At 37.2% G+C, this 23,746-nt stretch overlaps 1 protein-coding gene across 1 annotated transcript in view; it reads left to right on the top strand.

Moving 5' to 3' along the window:
• The window catches only part of LOC122801191 (multiple epidermal growth factor-like domains protein 6), a gene marked incomplete at its 5' end in the record, with an annotated part of 1,094,182 nt that overhangs the window by 799,806 nt on the left and 270,630 nt on the right, over window positions 1-23,746 (top strand). Inside the window, one exon of the mRNA XM_044070750.1 lies at window positions 6,152-6,280. Coding sequence (XP_043926685.1) covers window positions 6,152-6,280 — 129 coding nt within the window. The remainder of the gene's footprint in view (window positions 1-6,151; window positions 6,281-23,746) is intronic.

Raw genomic sequence — 23,746 nt, 5'->3', positions numbered from 1 at the left:
GATGTAACAGTCTACTTTTATGCTAGACTTTAGGTTCTGATCAGTTATTGATTCCAAATAATGTATATCTTAGACTCTTTCCCATACTATCTATTTTGTTAAACAGATAGTTACTAATGGCACATGGACCTTTCTAAAGGGAGACCTTGCCCAAGGCTCCAGGAATCCTTGCAGGTTTAGAGTTATTATACATGCATAGCTCTTAAGGCATTGCACAATATGTCATGTCAGTAGACTTTCATAGTGTCCACTAATGACAGTTAAGTTTAAGTTTTTGTTTTTACTAGAATGCTGTTGCTCTGAGGTTGAGAGTATGGCAAATGTGTCAGGGCCATCACTGTCAGCCAGACACATTTTAAATTGTGAGATACTTGTTGTACCCCACTCCCCCATGTAGTGACTTTGGATGTCTCCAAGCAAGTCAAGGAGCAGCTATGCAGTGTAAGTGTGCAGATCCCCCCATCCAAGGTAGACACACACAAGTACAGTCATGGCTTTTCATCTGTCCTTGATTTTGCAGAATGTTCTGGTTTACTGTCATATTTTTTATATTGTTGATTTCTGCTTATTATTCAGAAAATGCATGTTGTTGGCTGCTTGTTTTTTATACGTGATTTTGAGTGGCATTCCATTAATGTATTTAAAATTAAAAAGTAATTTATTTTTTCATGCCTCACAATCTTCTTGTTTCCATCTCGATATTAAGTAAGCTGTCATGTAGTCAATGCATTGAAATATTTTTTTCTTCTCCACTTCATTTTGTCTTGATTGGACTCTTGTAATGATGGTTTGGCACCCAGGGCAGCATATTTAATTAAAGTCCCAGTTTTTGTGGTTATGAGGATAGCTCCACCCCTTTCTATTTGGCCATACTCGCCCCATTGGCCCCACCCATTCCACTGTCTCCTGCACCCCCCCCCCCTTTGATTTGAAGTCACCAGTTGCCACTGGAATTTACAGATTTCGTTATCTACCATTTGTACTTTGTTGGTATTGTATGCTGAATATATAACTAGTAAAGGGAGCCCATATTCTAGTTTGGGGATTAGATTAATACATTCTTAGCAATAACTAAGTGTGCTTTTGGAGAGAGCAGGTGTGGGATTGTATAGAAAAGTTTAAGTTGTATTAATGCCTTCCTGGTTATAAAGTTAGCATGAGCAGTAAATGTTAGTGAAGGGTAGAGAGTAAAGGTCCTAGATATTTTTGCTCAATAGCAAGTGGAATAGTGTTACCTTTATTATCAGTTAAATGAATGGGAGGGATATTGGGTAATTTCTGTGAAGATGGGAAAATAATTAAATTAATTTTCTTATGGTTGATTAGAAGTCTTTTAGTAGAAATCCACTTGTTTTGTAGTTCTGAATGGTTATTACTGGAATGTAAAAGTTGCATATCATCTGTGTACATAACCGGCTTGAGAATAGGAGTCTCAATTGGTAAGTCATTGATAAAGAGGGGAGATAGTGGTGGTCCTAGAATGGAGTCCTAGGTTATTCCTGTGTTTTGAGGATGAATGGAAGAATAAGTGGTATTCTAATGTACCTGGAAAAACATGTTCTGTAAATACATTTGAAACCAGTGAATAGTATTAAGGACAAAGTTGAATTTAACTAGTATATTAAGAAGCAATTGTGAATTGTACACAATTTTAAAAGCCACATCTATGAACATACCTGCTCTGAAGCTTGCCTTCATTCACGTTGGAATAAATATTATCAGAAGCAATTATGAGGGCTGTGAAAATGCTGAATAAATTATGAAAACCATGCTATGCATCACAAAATAAGCCGTAGCTGTTAATGTGGTTTAGGAGTTGGTTGTGCAGTATTTTTTTTTTCCAAGAACTTTGAAACTGGGGAGAGATTAGTGATGGGCCTAGAGTTGTCAACTCTTTAGGAGAAGAGATTTTTGGCATAGTACTAATGAATGAGTATTTGAATTCAGTAAGGACAAATGTGTTTAAGGAAAGGTTTGAAGGTATGAGCAAGGAGTTTAATTATCTTCTCAGCAACTAACTTTAACAAGTTAGGGTGAAACTTAGTGAAATTGGCACCTCACCTGTTAAGCTTCCAGAGAAGGGTTTTGGTTTGTTTGGGGATATGGAGCTGCAGAAAATCCCTCTTGAAATACTGGTAGTGATTTTTGCAGTGAGAACTCTGGAAGTGAGTTGAGGCAAGACTTTTCCTTGTATAAGAAAAATACTATTTTATGCTGTGGTACATAAGCAAGTAAGATGGCTTAATTTCATACCTGTTTACAGAAGGATGATAGCCATCTAGGAGTGAGACATAAACAATAGCAGCCCCCTTACAGCACTGCAAATGCTGGCTGGGAGTGGTATATAGCATGCCAGCTGATTCCATGAAACATAATATAAGTCATTTCCTTGAGATGTGGATTTGGGTGCCCTGTTTGGTCAGAGTCTACAAGGGAATGCACATAGAGATCAGCTGCATTAGCATTTAGGAAGATTATGTCTGCACATGTTTGACTCATTTCAGCTGACATGGGGAAGTAATGGGAGAAGAGTTTCTTTTCCCATGGCAGGGAATGTTCCTATATGCCTTCTGCCCATTTCCTTTGACGGTGTGTCTTATATGTTTCATTTACCAAGCCTATAACCAATTGACCTTTGAGAAGCTGGGGCACCATAATCCCAGGATTAAACTTCACTTTCTAAAACAATCATTCAATTCTATTTTAATGGTGGGAAGGGAATTGCATTATTTTCAGGGGAGTGGGAATTTATTCCAGGGAAGAGAGATGTTGTGTAATGAATCTGTTCCATTTACTACTGCTGTTAGTAAGGAATTCAATAGCTGTTGGTCATTCCAAAGACCCTCGAATAGGCCATCAGCAGACATTACGAGACTGGGAACACGTAGTATTGTTTTAGCCTGTATCAGGAGTTCAGTCTTCGAAGCTCATTAACCCTTTCACTAGTGACGCTCTGTTGAACCATATGCTTTGCTATGAGACTATAGACATCATGAAATTCAGAACAGTGTAACCAAGACTAATCCACATCACTCTGTTGTGGTCAGGAAGGGTCAGTTTTGGGTAGGAATCTGTCTAATTTGACACCCAAGACACCCCACTGAGATTAAGTGATACCTATCTCCTCCACAGGGTGTGGATCCTGGTTTAGCTTTGTACTTTCCATAGAGTGAATATCCCCTCCCTGTCTGGGTACAGAACTATACTTGTGTAGACCATACCTAACATAATGCTGTCTACCCCCGGTACAGTGTAATGCTACATTTCTACATAATACAATACTCTCTGCCCCAGTACAGTGTACAGATACATCTGTTCATAATTACAGCACTATAATTATGCACACAGCATGTAGTAGTGTCTGTACTTTGTAATATAATCTCTCTCCTTTAGTACTCACAACATTATAGCTATCTAGGACATAAAGTTTGCCATACTATCTGCCCCATGTATAATATACACTACACAGGCTGCAATGCTTTCCTACACCTGTATATACTCAATGTGTGAGTACTTATTGCACTATAGTTATATAGGATATGCAAGATGTAATACTCTCAAGCCCTGTATAGTGTACAGCTCCCTTTCTGTGTGCTTAAACTGTTGCATACACTACACAGGTTTCAATGCTGTCCACCTCCAGTTCAGTGAACATGCACCCTGTATGAATGATCAGTGCATAGTAGGTATTTATAACATATAAGCTGCTGATATTGTATTTTCCCTCTCTTAATGTTTGAGCATATAGTCATAGAGGGAATATAGAGTTAAATGCTGTCTGTGCCACACAAGTTTATACAGCCCCCGCCACCTGAGTGCTTACAGTAGATTGCACTGGCTGGTGTGCACTCTCTGTATAATACTGTAGCTATGAATGAGGAAATGTTGCTCCTGTACAATGTATTCATCTTGCCATATCATCAAACCATTTCGCTTCACTCAGAAATCTGTGCCGCACAACCAGTCTTTACCGGTACCTGAATAGTTTTACTAGCACATCCCAACTGTATACATAGCTTGTGACACTGCTCATCACCTCACCTCTATACTTGTAATATTTACTTACTTACTTAATATTTGTTGACCAGGAAAATCTAACTAGGATAGAGCCTATTTTGAGTGAAGGCCCGTGAAGCATTGCTCCAGATGCATGTCTTTGGAACATGGGAGGAAACCAGAGTACCCAGAGAAAACCCATGGGAAAGCAGGGAGAACATGCAGACTCCACACAGAAGGCAACCCAGTCGAGAATTGAACCAGAGAACTTCTTGCTGTTAGGTGACAATGTTATTCACTGCATCACTGCGCAAAAAAAAAAAAAAATATATATATATATATATATATATATATATATATATATATATATAAACCTGGTGATAGTCATATTTAATTGTCTCTGAACTTGCTTAATACCACACCCGTTAAATACAATATTAACATTTCCTGCCCTATTTAGCTCCTTCCCTGACTTCCATTTCTTTGAATTTCTAATCAGTAATAACAAAATCTGGTATCTGTTTGACAAACCCAGTAATATACCTCTTCTTATGCTTATTGTTTAACATGTGCTGAATGAATAAGTTTCTTTTATACTGTAAAAGTTTCCTCCCACATCCCAAAGACATGCTGTAGGTGGATTGGACACTCTAAATTGGCCCTAGGCATCAGTGCCTGCATGTGTGTGCCTTCTGTGGAAGGTTGGGCACCGGTCTGGCAACTCAACACCATAAAACACTGGCAATCATGAGTGGACAGATGATCCGCTGTGGCGACCCCTAACCGGGAAAAATCTGAAAGAAGAAGAAGAAACTGTAAAAGTCACCTTTATTTCTTATGACTGTAATCTAACTAGCAAATGTATGTGCAATTGTTGATATGTATTACTTAATGTCTGTTCATGCAATAAATAAATGTCTGTTTAAAATATTTGTAATATGCTGGAGCTGTTCTCCTTGAACCTCTGCTGAAAAGGAGTTTTTGACTACATCCAGACAGACAAACCTGGTAAACAAAAGCAAAATAAGTAAATTAAACTACTCCCTCCATGTTGCTTACACTGATGCAGTTATGCAGACATAGGTTGCAGTTCTGGCTCCCTTCCTCCCATACTAAGCACACACATTCCAAAGTGTTTGCAGAGATATAGTTATATAGGATCATAGACTGCAATCCTGAGCACCTTCTGGTCACATCTTCCACCCCAGCACTGTGTATTCTATGGACAGCATATAGTATGCCACTTGGCTATGCACCGAACATCTGCTTTTAGGGAGAAGCAGAAAACAGCAGCTGTCAGACCCATTGCATTATGGGACTGGGCATCTGTTAGTGCAGCTGCTAATTCACTGCCAATACTAGCAATGGTTCTCTTTCGCTGATAGCAAATCTCAGTCTAGCCATGTGATGTTATCCTGGAAAAAATATGCTTGATAGAGGATGACAGTATTACAGATGTGCAAGGGACGGAAGGAAAGAGATATACATCCAGGCTGAATACAGAGAGGTCAGAAACCTTAGTTTAATGACTAGACAGAACTCTTTAACTTGATGGTGCCAAAGATTACTATCACTGTTAAATGTTACACAAAATAATTAATATATTCTACAGACGTCTTCCATCTGTACTCAGTACACATTCTTTTATGTATTCTAGAACATGTACTTAGGCAAAAAGATAATGCCTTTAAAATTATTCAATATAAATTTATCTCACACACGCGCACACACACACACACACACACACACACACACACACACACACACACACACACTACCCTTGTTTTCTGTTTCACAACTCTAGCCCTGTCACCACTGTTCCTCTTATAAGACAAATTGCTTTCTTTGAAAATTTCAACAATATGGTTGTTTGTATACTTCATCAGATTTTAAATGCAGTTCTCCACCGTTTGAAAAATGTAAAAATTATTGAATATCATTGCATTTTCAAATGTTACTGTCACTCAGTCTATTACTGTTGTTTGTACATTGGAGCCTTTCTTCCTGGGCCTCCACTGAAAATGGATCCTGAATTCAGTCAACTTTTCTGGTAAATGAAAGCAATAATTAAGCAAACAAAGAAATACATGTTTGCATCCCTGCACATATGTAACTGGTATAACAGTTCTGACATTTTTCATATTTGTTTATGCAGAGTGTCCTCAAGGTACCTATGGACCATACTGCAAGAAGAGATGCAAATGTCAGAATGGCGGACTCTGTGATACTCTGACAGGCACCTGTGAATGTCCTCCTGGATTTGTAGGAGCTGACTGCAGCACTAGTAAGTTGAAAACCAGAGGAAAGCACAGTACACCGGGATGAAACATAGCTGCATTGTGGCATTATAGCATGTTCTGTCATCCTCTCATCTTTGTTCCTTTGCATATTTTAAGCAACATGACAGCTGCAGGTAGAAATCAGGTACCAGCAGTGCATAATGGGAATGGATCGAGGGAAAGAAAATAATAGTTACTCCTAACCTTCTTCTAATAATAGAACTGCTTTTGTTTAGCAAATCCGCTCTGCAAATGCAATGCTTTGGGACAGAAGTGCAAAACAAGTAAGAGGATATATAAAATTGCCCTAACTGTGTGTTACAAAATGCATCTCTTTTGTCATTTACTTTGCTTCTAAAAGTTATATTATTTGTAATAGTGTAGCTGTCTTCTGGCTGGCATCTTATAATTAAACATACACTGTGTGACACAACATTTTATATTAGCCTTACCATAATGCGACTCCCACTGCCTAAAGCTTTTAAGCGAGCCAGTGAATTTGTGAACCCCTAAGTTTTAGTGTGTGTTGATACAGCATAGTCTTAGGTCCTTTCCCAGAACACTGTTCAGTATTTTAACATTAAAGCTTAAGTATATGATAGGATGTAGATGGTAACATCCTGCACTAATGATGAAGAATTCAATATCCTTATAAGAAAGAGTTTCATGTCTTTCAGACTGCTTATGGTATCTTGAGACAGTATTTTCACTGTAGCAGATGTTTATGGAGTTTCCCTTAAACTGATTTTACAGACTCCTGTTTGAGCTTAGAGTCCCAATGCTTGAGTAAAACAAATCTTTAAGAATTTTAGTTTTGCAGTCAGCAGAAAGTATGTTTTACTGATTATCTTCTGGAGTACACCAACACTTTTTTGAAAATCTAAACAATTAAATTACCAAGCATTTGTGAGACATAGAAATCTTTGATTGCAGTCTTTATAGCAGAAAACCATGTCAGTTTCTGATCTTGTATAGAAACAATCTCTGATGAGGAAAAAAGAGTTAGCTATACTATATGAATTTTGTTTCAGGACATCCTAACCATATTTTTGTCCCCACCAGATTAGATTCATGAGTTCCCTGGTCTGAGGAACAGATTTATGGCCTCTTAACCTTCCAGAAACTTGAGAGCCTTTATCATTTATTGGAATATACAAAAACTTTTGTTATCAAACTGTTTCTTAAATACTTGGAACTAAACTGTTATGCATTCAGTGGAAACTTATTCCTGTTATATGGGGCATTTCTGAGTGGTAAGTCTGTCTCATCTAATATTACTAATAAAATTGATTTTAAAGACAAATTTATTTTTACATTCTATGCATATGTTTTAGAAAAGAAGAGAGTCATTTTCACTGAATACAAGTCACAGATCACCCAAGAGGTGTTCACAGGATGCTAAGAAAAGTCAGCAGTTGAGACTCATGTCTTCATTGCAAGGAATTTCTGAAGTCTTTCTTATTAGACGAGGTGTGCTTGATTAGGAGACCGTTGAAAAGAGCATTATGCTCTATAACTGGGCAGAGTGGAAAAGTTCATAGTGGAGTAATGACTTCTATTAAGTGACAGACTAACCCTTTATGTACCAGTTGTGTGAAATACGTTGTAGCAAATCAGACAGTGCATGTTGATCATGATTACTTACATGGAATGAAGTCATCAGCGAATGCAGTTCATGAATGTTATTAGGGAGCCTAAAGGGCATACATTGAGTATATGGAAGTTCCCAGCAACTTTGAAAGTGTATTCTAGAGAAGGAGTTATGACCTTTGCTAAAGTTGCAGAATCTATGGTTAAGATAATTCTTGGTATATTAATCTTGTATAGTAATGGAGATGGATACTATTGAGGTTGCAATTATGAGTGTCCCTATGAATTGATTTGATATGTAAAAGGAGTGGATGGTGCAGCATGATTTAACTAGAAAAGGGAGGCCAGTTTTTATATAAAACAGCAGAACAGGCATGGTGTGGGAGGTTTCATGTCTTTGATTGCAAACTAATATGCACACCAATATTTTTAAGAGACTGATGAATGTAAAGGTGTGATTTACCTTTGGTAAGATGTAACCTAAGTATTCCATTAATAAAAGGAAGAAAAGAGGCACTATACTGCAATTCCTATACTTAAACTGAAGTTTAATTAATAAACAGTCCCATTCATTATTTTGTTCATATCGTAAATACTTTCTGTAAGTACTGGGTGAATCTTAGGATATCCAGCAATTATTGTGACAACCTATAGACTAAAATAAATGACATATAATTATTATTCAATATTAGTATTGTTGATACTGAATGCAAAAGGGCAGGGGCTGCAAATGCAGATGTTTCTATTCTGTTTTAGTTCGGACCATAGAAACAAGCATGAAGATGTCTGATGATGGAACATGCTCTGTGTATTATGTTTTATTTATTTATTGTTCCTTTCAGAACTAATGCACATGCCATTGATAGCAAAGACTTAATTTGCTGTAGTATTTTACTATGATATGAAAATACTATATAATTACTGTGCCTTAACTTTTAAAGGCCAAATAATTATATAATTAGTGTGCTTAAACTTTTACAGGCCAAATAATTGTATAATTACTGTGCTTAAAATTTTAAAGGTCAAATAATTATATAATTAATGCACTTAAACTTTTAAAGGCCAAATAATTATATAATTACTGCGCTTAAACTTTTAAAGGCCAAATAATTATATAATTACTGTGCTTAAACTTGTAAAGGCCAAATAAATATATAATTACTGTGCTTAAACTTTTAAAGGCCAAATAATTATATAATTACTGTGCTTAAACTTTTAAAGGCCAAATAATTATATAATTACTGTGCTTAAACTTTTAAAGGCCAAATAATTATATAATTACTGTGCTTAAACTTTTAAAGGCCAAATAATTATATAATTACTGTGCTTAAACTTTTAACGGTCAAATAATTATATAATTAGTGAGCGTAAACTTTTAAAAGCCAAATAATTTATATAATTAGTGAGCTTAAACCTTTAAAGGCCAAATAATTATATAATTACTGCGCTTAAACTTTTAAAGGTCAAATAATAGGTGCACTTAAACTTTTAAAGGCCAAATAATTATATAATTACTGCGCTTAAACTTTTAAAGGCTAAATAATTATATAATTACCAAATAATTGCACATTTTTTAATCAGAGTTTTCATGACTGAGTTGTCAATAATATAATGTTAAGTATTAAAATGCCACAATTATGCTATTAGTGGTGCATTTAATTTTAGGGTAACTTTGAAGCAGTATTAGGGAGCCTTGTAGTCACACATTTAGTTTAAAGGGATGCACAAGTAAAATTAATAGGATTTGAATGTGTCACCAGTGTTATGATCATCACTATTGCTGATGATATTAGTAGCACTAAAATGGATGTATTTTATTATACAAATATTGATGAGATGGAATGTAAGGGACTTCATCTACAGTCTCAGAATGCAAATATCTAACTGGAGATGGGCAAAGGTAATCATTTGAAAAGTCTTAACAAGAATGAAGAGGTAGGTATAGAATCTGGAGGCCTTGATAAAAGAACACAGAGGGTGTTTGTTTTTCTAATAAGGATGGAAGAAAGTTTCATTAATTAAGAGATTAATGAAGAGTGATTAATGTCGAAGGTGGTACATTTGCTCAGTTATCAAGGTCAAAAAGGGAAAAAATGACAAATTTAAACTTTGTCTTGATGTCAAGAGTCTGTCAGATAAATAGACTAAATGAAAGTTACAGGATTACTGTGTCTCCTTTTGTTTGTTTTCCAGATTGGTAGATTAGGAGAAGTGCTTGATGCTAACATTGGTTTGGTGGAATGCCAACTGGAGTGTACTGGAAACATCTGACAGAGAAAGTTGAATGGAGAGCTAATCCTTGATACTGCAATCTGTGTGATCTCTAGCTGAGAGTCATTAATTGCTGGGGCCATGAACAGACCATGTATGCTTATGTGAGGGAAGATGCAAGAGATCTTAAAAAACTACTGTAGTGTAATGAATGGGAGTGATATGAGAGGCAGGGAAATGTTTGCAGCAGTATATTTCGAAGGCAATAAGACAGGCATGCATACCTCTATACTAGTACAGGACTTTAAGGATGTTGCTAGAAGGACCTGCCATAGACCAGCATAACAACATGAAGAGCTTTTTAGAAAGAGAAGAGTTAGGTGATAATTAATTTAGTATGAATATGTACATGTGAAAATAACTACAGAATTCTAAAGGTTTTAAGCAGAAAAACATTTTTTATTTTTTTTGGTAAGATGTATCCATTTGTTTCTATCATAATGGGAAATGGTAAAGAAATACTGCAGCATACACAACTGTAAATGTGAGTTTGTGACCATGCTACATTTATAAAATGCTCATCCTCATCTTCTTTCAGCTGTTCCCATTAGGGGTCGCCACAGCGGATCATTTGTTTCCATTTCTTCCTGTCCTCTGCATCTTTCTCTGTCACACCAACTGCCTGCATGTCCTCTCTCACCACATCCATAAACCTTATCTTAGGCCTTCCTCTTACCTGGCAGCTCCATCCTTAGAATCCTTTTCCCAATATACCCAGCATCCCTCCTCAGCACATGTCCAAACCAATGCAATCTCGCCTCTCTTGCTTTGTCTCCAAACAGTCCAACCTGAGCTGACACTATAATATACTGATTCCTAATCCTGTCCATCCTAGTCACACCCAGTGCAAGTCTTAACATCTTTAACTCTGCAACATCCAGCTGTGACTCCTGCCTTTTTGTCAATGCCACCGTCTCCAACCCATATAACATAGCTGGTCTCACTACCCTCTTGTAAACCTTCCCTTTCACTCTTATTGGTACTCGTCTGTCACACATCACTCCTGACACTCTTCTCCACCCATTCCACCCTGCCTGTACTTTCTTCTTCACCTCTCTTCCACACATACCATTACTCTGAACTGTTGATCCCAAGTACTTAAACTCATCCACCTTTACCAACTCTACTCCCTGCATCCTCACCATTCCTCTACCCTCCCTCTCATTTACACACATATATACTGTCTTAGCCCTGCTGACCTTCATTCCTCTCCTCTCTAGAGCATATCTCCACCTCTCCAGGGTCTCCTCAACCTGGTCCCTCCTCTCACTACAGATTACAATGTCATCTGCAAACATCATAGTTCACGGGGCCTCCTGTCTGATCTCATCTGTCAACCTGTCCATCACCACTGCAAATAAGAAAGGACTCAGAGCTGATCCTTGATGTAATCCCACCTTCACCTTAAATGGATCTGTCACTCCCACTGCAGTCTTCACCACTGTCACACTACCCTCGTACATATCCTGTACCCCTCTTACATACATCTCTGCCACTCCTGACTTCCTCATACAATACCACAACTCCTCTCTAGGCACCCTGTCATATACTTTCTCTAAGTTCACAAAGACACAATGCAACTCCTTCTGACCTTCTCTGTATTTCTCCAACAACACTCTCAGAGCAAACATTGCATCTGTAGTGCTCTTTCCTGGCATGAAACCATACTGCTGATCATTAATCATCACCTCCCTTCTTAACCTAGTTTCCATTACTCTTTCCCATAACTTCAAGCTGTGACTGATCAACTTTATCCCTCTGTAGTTACTGCAGCTCTGCACATCACCCTTATTCTTAAAGATAGTTATCAAAACACTTTTTCTCCACTCCACAGGCATCCTCTGACTTTCCAAAATTTCATTAAACAATTTGGTTAAAAATTCCACTGCCATTTCTCCTAAGCACCTCCATGCTTCCACTGGTATGTCATCTGGGCCAACAGCCTTTCCATTCTTCATCCTCTTCATAGCTGTCCTTACTTCCGCCTTGCTAATCTGTTTCACTTCCTGATTCACTATCCCCACATCATCCAACCTTCTCTCTCTCTCATTCTCTTCATTCATCAGCCCCTCAAAGTACTCTTTCCATCTACTCAACACATTCTCCTCGCTTGTGAGTACGTTTCCCTCACTATCCTTTATCACCCTTACCTGCTGCACATCTTTCCCAGCTCTGTCCCTCTGTCTAGCCAATCGGTACAGGTCCTTTTCTCCCTCTTTAGTGTCCAATCTCTCATACAATTCTCCATATGCTTTATCCTTAGCCTTCACCACCTCTCTCTTTGCCATGCGCATCATCTCCTTATACTCATGTCTACTTTCTTCATCTCTTTGACAATACCACTTCTTCTTTGCCAGCCTCTTCCTCTGTATACTCTCCTGTACTTCCTCATTCCACCACCAGTTCTCATTGTCCTCCTTTTGTCCAGGTGTCACATCAAGCACCTTTCTAGCAGTCTCCCTTACTAGCTCTGCTGTAGTTACCCAGCTATTCGGTAACTCTTCACTGCCTTCCAGTGCCTGTCTTAACTCTTTCCTGAACTCCACCTCACAATCACCCTTTTTTAACTTCCACCATTTAATACTTCACACTCCTCCTCCTCTTCTTGAACACCAACATCATCCTACAGACCACCATTCTGTGCTGCTTAACTACAATTTCCCCTGTCACCACTTTACAGTCTCCAATCTCCTTCAGACTGGCCCTCCTACATAGGATATAATCCACCTGTGTGCATCTTCCTCCACTCTTGTACATCACCATATGCTCCTCCCTCTTCTCAAAATACATATGCACCACATCCATATCCATCCTTTTCACAAAATCCACAATTATCTGACCTTCTGCATTCCTCTCCTTAACACCATACCTACCCATCACTTCCTCATCCCCTCTGTTCACTTCACCAACATGCCCATTGAAATCCACTCTAATCACTAGTCTCTCACCCTTGGGTACACTCACCACCACTTCATCCAACTCACTCCATAATTTTTCTTTCTCATCCATTGTACACCCAGCTTCATAAACATCACTCTGTCAGACACTCTCTTCACCTCCAAAACACTCTTAACATGCATTTCCTTTAAGATAACCCCTACCCCATTTCTCCTGCCATCCACGCCATGATAGAACAATTTGAACCCACCTCCTATACACCTGGCCTTACTTCCTTTCCATCTGGTCTCTTGCACACACAATATATCAACCTTCCTTCTCTCCATCATATCAACTAGCTCTCTTCCTATACCAGTCATACTACCAACATTCAAAGTTCCTACCCTCACTACTACACTCCTAACCTTCCTCCTCTCTTCCTGCCTTTGGGCATGCCTTCTCCCTCCTCTTCTCCTTCGGCCAACAGTAACCCAATTTCCGCCAGCACCCTGTTGGCTAACAGTATTGGTGGCGGTTGTTGCTAACCCGGGCCTTGACTGATCCGGTATGGAAATATGAAATGTTCTCTGCATAATTCATTTGGCAGAGGGTTTACGCCAGATGCCCTTCCTGACGCAACCCTCCCCATTTATCCAGGCTTGAGACCGGCACAATATATGCAAGACATAAATAATAATGTGCACTGTAATCGCAAACAAAAAAAGAAGAAAATGGTATCAAGACAAAGGACTATGATAACTATTAAACAAATTGTTTCACTGATGAACTGAACAAATATATTAAAATTGGTTGTAGATAGATTTTACACAGTGAATTGTACATACATCTGTGTATTGCAATATTCCAAGATCAATAAAGAAGATTTAAAAAAAAAAGAGAGAAGCAAAAAATCTCAGTCATTTAGGAGAGTCCTATAAAGATTCTCCACATTCATTTAATTACAGTGCAGATGAGTGCAAATAAATAAATAAATAAATAAGATGAGATTATTTGATATGTGATGCATGGAGTATAATGATTATACTGTGAATTCTGGGAAAAAGGCTTGTTAAACACCTTTCTGACATCAAAAGGGTGCTTAACAAATTTTGTTAAGCACTTCTCTGTACTGTGAACCTTTAGTGTCATGCTAGAGCATAACAACAGCTAGTGCATCCACCAGAGAACAATACTGAGAATCTAATATCTTTAAAAGCTGTAAGACACTTTTCTATCAGACACAGAAAAACATTTGGCAGACTAAAGTGTCTAACAGCTTTTAAAGCAGTTCATTCCACAGAGATACATATTGCTAATGCCTATTGTCTGAGTGTTTTATGGCTTTCAAAGCTCTAAAACAGTTTGCATTCCTACACGTTGCTTTTGTAACTGTCAATACATAGAGCAGATAATGTTCCATGTACTACCATGAATTATGATTGGGTCTGTCTGATAATAACTCTTATTATGTGTTTTTGAAATGGATGTCAAGATTCACCAATTGAAACTTACTTTGCTTTGTTCTCAAGGTGAATTCCTTGAGACCCAGGTCTAGAACACACAAGATGGATATGATTGGAGACCCTGTCATAATTCTGTATATAGTTATAAGGATCTTGTCCCAGGCTCCCATCATTATTTTATTCTGTGTACTCCTGAAATGGATGACATAATTTAATAATAATTTATGAAGTTTTATTGCATATCGTGGTGCATGTTATAATAAACAAGTGCACTTAGTGCGATGGAGTTAAAATGACACACAATCAACAATATCAAGAAAATTCATCTGTATCATTTGTAAAGGGGCATCCTGTTGCCAATCCAGTGGAAAAAGGTAGACAGGAGGTAATGATTATAATGGTTAAGAGGGAATGTGCATGCATCAGGATACATCTTGTACTTACGCATGTATATTTGAGTACTTTTAATGTCTTAAACTAATATTTTTGTGTACTATATAGATGATGTAACTATACTTAAGCACGGACACTTCATTTTAATGGTAAAACAGTTGATGCATTGACCCCCCCCCGCACACACAGACACACACACACACACACACACACACATATGAGAACTGGCACTTGCTGGCAGAAATCAGGTGCAACACCTGTGGAGAGATGGCTAATCATTATGAGATTCAGGAAAAATATATGTTTTTTTTAGCACAATCAAAATTCTGAGGGATGTTATCAGGGCACTTTAATTATTATATTTTATATTATGTAGGGTTCCATAATAAGGTCAAGAGAATGATGTTCTTTATCATATAAATCTGAGAGGGGAGACACACTGACCATCTAGCCTTTCTTGCCCTGTTGACCTGCTAATCCCCCTTCCACCATTTCTGTAATGCCTGTAGTAAGTGTAGTATCTGAATCCAACCATGCATATACATACCCAAAGCCTAGGGGCACCAGCTGATTGCAGAAATCAACCAAGTAAAGTGTTCCTTAGACTGTTCTCTGAATGAGCATGCATTAGTTAATATATATTGTGTGTCTTCTGAAGTTAGACACAACCTACTGATTTAGATGTTAGCCCATATGTGCATATACCTAACACAGAAGAATAAGGAAAAGAAGTAAGGAATAAAAGTTTGGAAAAGAAGTCAGGAATAAAAGTTGGGAATAAATGAGACAAACAGTCATACTGACAAGCATATGGAAGTTAGCTGTGTGAGTAGCATGACTAATGAATTACAAATGCATATGTGTAAAATTGTGTGTGTGTGTGTGTGTGTGTGTGTGTGTGTGTGTGTGTGTGTGTGTAGATAAATGCTGTAGTCATTACCAGGTGATTGTGAAGTGATGTACAACATTACTTTTAAATGTAAACTAATATGCTAGTGGAAAAGTAAAAATGCAGGCCCACTTGGGAAACATTTTACATGTACTGGGTTGAGATGTCTGAACCTATAGAATATGTGAGCATTTTAATGCCACTGTAGAAAATTGGTTAACCTATGTTGAAAGAGAGTACATTTATTCTGAGTATAATAAACACAAAAGTACAAGAAGCTAGCTATCTGTACATCGTTAGTCAAAAGTTTCATTACTAATGCAGAACTTGTTTCCTCTTCCGTTGACCAGTCGCATGTTATATCATGCTCCAAATCATTCCTTATATATTTCAGACTAGTCACACAAATCAGACAATGATTCCTTTTCTTATTTATGATTCCACTGCCTCAATCTGGTTAGCAACTTGTCCAGTCTCAACTCATGTTCCTGCTTATTCTTAACAATACCAACAGATTATCGAATATATTAATTATACCATTCAGGCCTGACACATTCCTTGCCACAGCTTTCTGAAATGCCTTTGGTGCAAAGTACTAAAGGATAGCCCCTAAAACTTGCCCATTCTGAATTATCAACTTAGCATGAATAGATCTGAACTAGCTTCTCCCAGCTTGATTTGCCAGACACTCTTGACATTTAATACAGATAAATATCTGGCATAGGGCATGCTTGAGACAGATTCTTCAATTGTCATCAGTGAATTGCATTCACTCCATATCACTTTACTCAGATCATGGGGGCCTATACAGATTCTAATCTTGTCTTAGTTCACTATTATAAGCATTTTGTTAACCTTGTCAATAAGCTGTGCATGCGTAGCAAGAGTACTAACACTTTCTATTATTTTATATTATTATTTGGTTCCTTTCCTTAGGCCTTCAGCTATTCTCTTAGGTAGATGATACTTTCATAGTGTACTAGGAGAGATTTTGTCACAGTATACCCCAGGAAAATACCCCATAAAACACCCTGTATACATTTGCAGAATATCATTACTTGCATCAGTTCTGTAGTTTTGCAATTCATTTGTTCTGGTTGTTTATGTTATGCTTGCTTAAGTCTTAGTTAATTTGAGACAACAACATTTTCTATAGCATTAACAGAAACTTTCTGGAAAATACTAGAATTTACAGTTCTGGAAGCATCCATGGTGATGGATCTGTAAGTGAAAAATGCTTTTGCACTTGAATACATTTAATCATGTCAGGTGTCTTACATATCAAATAACCCAATATGATTTGCTGGTTCACTGCATTTTATAGCAGTTCAGATTGAACAATCAGTTTACATCACTTATTTTTGTAGAATGATGTGATCGTCTGAACCACAGGCATAACTTTCTGCCCTGAAAATATAAGAAATTACATGCTGCTTTCTGATACAGTGCTTTGCAACTTCAGTGCTTTAAATGTCAAATCTGAGAAACTGTTACATTCTTCTCCAGTATCAAGCTTAATGTCAAAGGTGCTAAAAGTTTCTCTTGCCAACTTGCCTTTGTACACTGTAGAATGCACTGTGCTTTGATTCTGCATCTCTTGTATTTATACAGTACTCTCAAGTATGTAATTTGTGATTTGGTCAGCTCTTTTCCCCTTATTTGATCATTCCTAATTCCATATACAATTCTAGCTGAGATCAATGTAGCTCACCAAATTCGCAGTATGTGACTCCATTCTTTTGCTTAATTTTATAAAATAATGTATAATGCCTTGGCAAGGGCAAGATAATCCGTTTGCATTGCTAACCATTTATAAAGTGCTTCTGTTACCTCTTTAAAGAACATGGCATGATTCAAAACTCAAGCTCTTCTCTTGAACAACTCTTAACTGTTCCACATGTAACAGATCTACTGCAGAGCTGTTGAGTTATGTTGAATAAGCACTATTAAATTTCTTTCCTTGATTTTACACAGAGTACATGTCAGGCTGAATGGTTTAAATTTGTTTTGGTATAATTAATCTACGATTGTTTTAGTCTTATGTGTCCATTGCCCCAGCTTTGGGAATTGGTACCACTACAGCTTGTTGCTATAGGCCAAGGTTGTGTGCATATGTTAACTTTTTGTACAATGTGAGTACCAGTAAATTAAAGAGATGCTTGTTGTTTCTGTGTAGTATGCACAGGTATACTCTCTGGTCCCATGGAACTTGAATTTTTATTTATTCTTTTTTTTTTGTCTGCTTGCTCATTCACTTTGCTTGTTGATTACAGGTTGCATTCACAATTTGTTACTTTCAGTTTTCTGATGTAATTAAAAAATATTGCTTTTAACTTTGGAGACCAAGCAGAGTTAATAGTTTATTGATTTAATAAGACAAGCAAGCAGTGTACTTTATGGTTTATTAATTTTGAGATTAGACTAAAGGGGTCCATTATCAAATTTATCTGTATATTTGTATCATACCAAGAAGCATGAGTACAGAAGTTAACATCGTAGATCTGATTGGTACTATTCTGAGCACCCATTCTTTTGTCATTCAGGAACGTATTTCAGTCTGTCTTCAATAGTACTTTGTTTATTAGAGCATAGATTAAAATGGAAAAGTCTAGGTAGGATGCTTTAGTTATGACTTAACTTGATTTTACATGTCTGTTAGATGTAACTATATTATTTTTGCCAAATTCAGGGGATGTAGCTATATGTTATGGTTTCTAGGTTTGTCATTATGATGTTTAAGACAGTGTCATTCCTAGCTATATGCAATATTATTTGTTCCACAGTGTTTAGATTTATATAATTAATATGTGGGCATACTTATTTGAGTAGTTTACCCTGTCTGCATTTTAGATTGATAAAATCTCCCAATAAGATTATATTTTCATTGACTTTTGCATCCTGGAGTTTATTCTGACAATCATCATACTTTGTAGGGGACATAGCTTGTATATGGACCTGTTTATATAATACATAGTAATACATTAAACTGTTTCACATATGCTTTAGGCTCTATTCATTGTATGCCTGCTGACAAATACATATGCCTTATTTTTGTCTCAGTAAATTACTGTTTTAAGAAAATAATAATTTTTCTTAAGCATTTGCACTGGCTGTTAAGGAATTGGGATTATGAGGCCAGTTGGACTGATGGAAAATTGCAGTTTCAGTAATTACACAGCCAATTAAACTTTAAGAGAAATGTATTTGTACTGATTTATGAGATGTAGACGTTTTAATCTACATTTAATATGTTGCTCTTGGCCATGGTTGCCTTCTTATCATGACCATGATCCAATCCAGTTGAATCCAATCCACTGGTGACTGGTATCTTTGTGGAGGCAACTTTCGCTATTTTGGTTACATTGGTTACATTCACCTTAATCAATCAATCTATCAATTTTATTTCATTAGGTATTTCATTCTTACAGTCTGTCACAGTGAGCATCTCCCAAACCACAGAAAAGTCCATGGGTGTATCCTAACCCCCCCCCAAAAAAAAGCATGTGTTGCACTGTTCAGAATCAAATGACACTCATGTGCATGCAAATATACAACCATAACCACAGACAGACATGTACATGTGCGCACACAGAAAACCATACACACACACATTTAAAATAATCAATTTTTGACTTAGTATATTCTACTTTTCAAACTGACTGCAGTCAGATACACATATTTAATTACAGTTATTGTTCTGCATTTAGTCTGAATAACAGCTATTTCATAAACCTGCTGCTTTAAAGCCATATCCTTTTCAGACTTGCTTGGATACCTCCTTAAACAGATCAAACCCCCCATGGTTGCTGGCTACACCATTTGAGAAATGTCCATATAGTTCAAGGTGCTACAGTAAATACCAACTTATCTTCACTTTACTAACATCTAGTTAAAAGTAACAAAATAGGATGCCAGTAACATACATTGCAATTACTTTGTAAATACTAATGTACCGATAAGTTCTACATATTGCACGCATTATTTTCTTATTCTAGATATTGTCTACAATTTATTATTGCTTTAGTACTAGCACTAATAGTTAATTCATGTGTGGAAGGGTCAACGTGAGCTACTTTTTATGAATGTGCGGAAGTAACATACTGACTACTAGCTAATGAATGTGTGGAAAGTACCTATAACTGACTCACAGAACACACCGTTTGATAATAATGCTTTCGCATTTTATTTTTTTTACTTTATTATACAGCTACAATTATTTTCTATATATGAACTTATCTAACTCATTATATGTCTTTATACGTATTTATGTTAAGGTCAGAGCTGTAACTAGAGTGGGGAGATGGGGTGGCCGCCCTGCATACCTCTCAACTGTCCAGATTTTCACAGAATGTCCAGATTTTTCCTAATATTTTTGGTTGGCTCTTTATAAAATTTTTGTTTTTCAGTCAAATCATTGAGGATTGAAGTCAGAAAATAATGAGAGACATTTCAGTTTCAGACTTTATACCCTTCAGAAAATTCATGCTAATGAAAAACCTGTTATTCTATCAATTGTCTGAGTTTATAAGAGCAATGTTTAAGAATTGTCCCTATTCTGGGGTCTTTGCCCCCCATTATTTATGGCTTTGTCCAGATTTCTTGCTTTAAGAGGTTGAGAGGTATGCTGTCATGGGTGTTTTCTGTCAGTGGATATAACTGACAGTTGTCGATGGTGTGGGGGTGCAGTGCCATCATTGCTTTATGAAGCTGTGAGGATATTGTGGCTTAAATGAAGGCTGATACTGCATTTGCACTCATGGATAAGCACTGAAGCATTCAGCATTTAAGAAACTTAGCTGCTTCTTGCATTTTGTGTGAGAAAAAAATGACTGTGACGTGTGCTTTTTCTGTGCTTTGCATTCAGTTCATCTTATTTTTCTTAGGATAAAAGTTGATGGACTTTATGTTTGATAGTGATTGCTGTAAAACAGAATGGTTTTGTTACAGTTTAGGTGGTGCTATTTTTCAGGGTGGTGTTTGAACAAACATGGTCTCTAACTGAAGCTTCTTCTTCTTCTTTTGGCTTTTCCCGGTTAGGGGTCGCCACAGCGGATCACCTGTCCGCTCATGATTGACAGTGGAGTTTTACAGTGTTGAGTTGCCAGCCCGGCGCCCAACCTTCCACAGAAGGCACACACATGCACGCACTCACACCTAGGGCCAATTTAGAGTGTCCAATCCACCTACAGCATGTCTTTAGGATGTGGGAGGAAACCGGAGCACCCGGAGGAAACCCACGCGACCACAGGGAGGACATGCAGACTCTGCACAGAAGACACCCCAGCTGAGGATCGAACCGGAGAACCTCTTGCTGTGAGGCAGCAATGCTAATCACTGCACCACCATGGCCGCCCATGGTCTCTAACTGAAGCTAAAACTGGTAAATGTGATCTTGTTTCTGTTTGATGCATTGTATGCAGGTGATAAAACTGTATTGAAAATAGCCAGTGTTGGGATTCAGAGTGAACTACTATGCTATGAATATTTAAGTGTCCTACTCCCTGAGATTTGCATGAACATTGACAATACATGTGAGTTTTTTTAAACCAGAAACTGGAAGAAAGTTACACAAAGTCTGTGACTCAGTGTATCCGTGTGCAGTAGTGTGAAATAAAGGCTGCGCAGAGTTTAACTGAGTAACAGTTATAGCCTTATGGTGCTGTTTGATTTTTCTTTATAATGCTGTACATGCAATGATGCCAGTGCATGCTTATTAATTATGCATGAGAAACACGAATGCTGTATAGTTTATAATGCAGTGATGGCAGTGCATGCTTATTAATTATGCATGAGAAACATGGATGCTGTACAGTTTATAATGCAATGATGGGCAGTGCATGTTTATTAATTATGCATGAGAAAATTTAAAGATACATCACAGGAACTTGTGTACTCTTGTTTAACATATATACACAGATATATGCACAACACAATTTGGAAAAATATTTACAAAAATATATGTACACAAATATTTACAAAAGTGTATAGAATCTCCACATGGCAACAAAATTGTTATAAAATATTATTTGTGTAAATAATAAATTAAAATGTTCAAACATTGTGTAATTAACTTAGTCACTCACATTCAGGTTTTGATTATTTTAACAGTTTGTTTGTGACAATACACCATTCTGATGAAGTGTCCGTGGGTGAAATGAAAGCACTTATTTGGTGTGGATATTTGTATTAAACTTTATACCTTATTGGTTTGACTTGACTTTGTTTTTGCCTACAGGTGTATGGACCTTTACTGGCTTTTTTTTCTGCACTGCTGTTGAGTTTTGGCATTTGTATCATTTACAGCATTTCCTGTAATTACTAGTACCTTGTTTTGTATGTCATACACAGTAAGACATGCATTTATTACATCCCACAATACTGCATCTCTCAGCTATATTTTGCATATTGTGTCATCTGTTTGCCACTACAGCACAATTCTTTAAGACATCACATGAACATTTAGAATTATCTGTTAAACTATTATCACCATCAATGCAATGTAGATTTTATGTACATTGTGTCTACCAACTGTCTGTTGCTAAACATTTAAATATCCTCACTCTTTTAAAATAGATTGTACAGCCTGGTTTATGTATAACTAAAGAGAAAAAATAGTAAAGCAATAGCTCTGAAGAAATATTTAAGTTCATAGATAGTTACTAAGAATACAGTGCAGGAGACCATTGAAGAGCCTTTCCCAGTTTTCCGCTTGCCATAGACCACTGTCTCAGAGTTACATACCATGCAAATGGATGGAGCAGCTCATTAACAGCTCAAACCACAGGCCTCAACATTAACTGCCTCCCTGGAACCCCTGTTGAAATCTATTTATTAATTCAGTCATCTGTTTATCCCCATTATAGTCTGGTGAGGTTGGTGCTTCCTCAAGGAGCGAAGAATTTCTCTTCATCTCTGTGAGCGTGGGCATTGTAAAAGATGTGAATCCTGCTGACCTACTGGACCATAAAATTAGTAACTTGCGTAAGTTTACAGATATGCTATAACACCTGTGGCTTAATCAATAAATACCTGCATGTACTCCCAAAAACAAAATGTCACTCTGTATGCCCTTTGAACCAGAGCCACCTGTAGCATTAATACTAGCCTCTTTACCCTGGAGTAACACTCAATATTTTTCAAATGAAGCTTCTGTGGCAATGCCCATCCCACCCCACCCCCCAAAAAAAAAAAACTGAGGTGAGGTCTGATGGCTTGATCCTTCCTCAAAACTGACATCTGGCCATTTGACTGCTTTAAGCAGTTTGCTTAGAATAATAAACACAGATATCTGGATGAGTCTCTGATTTTTCTTTGCAGTGCCAATTGTTAGGACACCAAAGTGGGCAGTGTGTTCAGTGGTGTGTTATTAGTTGTGTCCTGAGTAAGACCTCCTCTACTTATGGAGTAAATCTGGAGCAGTTGCCCTATGAGTGCCCTTGTCACTGTGTACATAGCCATTATTCCTCTGTGTGCATCTTCTGGATGCTGGTAAAATATGTAGCTATCATTCATGATCTAAAGGCAGTGGTATATAACCAGTGTTTATCGACTGTCATAAGGAAAGCTTATGGATTCCTGATCTTCTTGACATCTGTGAATGCATAGCAGTAACTATATTCAGTTCTGTAAATACATATCCAGAACTGCTGCCATATTAAAACCTTCTTTTTTCCCTTACACCCTTTCTTCATTTACTCCTGTGTAACCAGACAAGAACAGTAGATACACTGGCTTCTTTTGAAGTAATATTTCATCGTGTAATCAACTTTACACCTTTGTGCACTATACTACACTCAGTCTTTTTTTAAAAGTTGAATTGCGGATGCCTGTAGATTGGTTTTCAGTTCTTATTCCTAGCATTCACACTAGCATGAATGCAGCATCTATGGAAAGCTGTGCTTCTGTCTAGATTAATACATTCTGTCTAAGTGATCCCTTTTACATGTTATCCAACATTACTTCATGGATGTAAAGTGCACAGTATGTAC

Source organism: Protopterus annectens, chromosome 4.part1 (assembly GCF_019279795.1).
Source record: "Protopterus annectens isolate FY-2018-M chromosome 4.part1, PAN1.0, whole genome shotgun sequence".
In the NCBI taxonomy this organism is placed as follows: domain Eukaryota; kingdom Metazoa; phylum Chordata; order Ceratodontiformes; family Protopteridae; genus Protopterus; species Protopterus annectens.
This window is presented reverse-complemented; position numbering and strand designations above follow the sequence as displayed.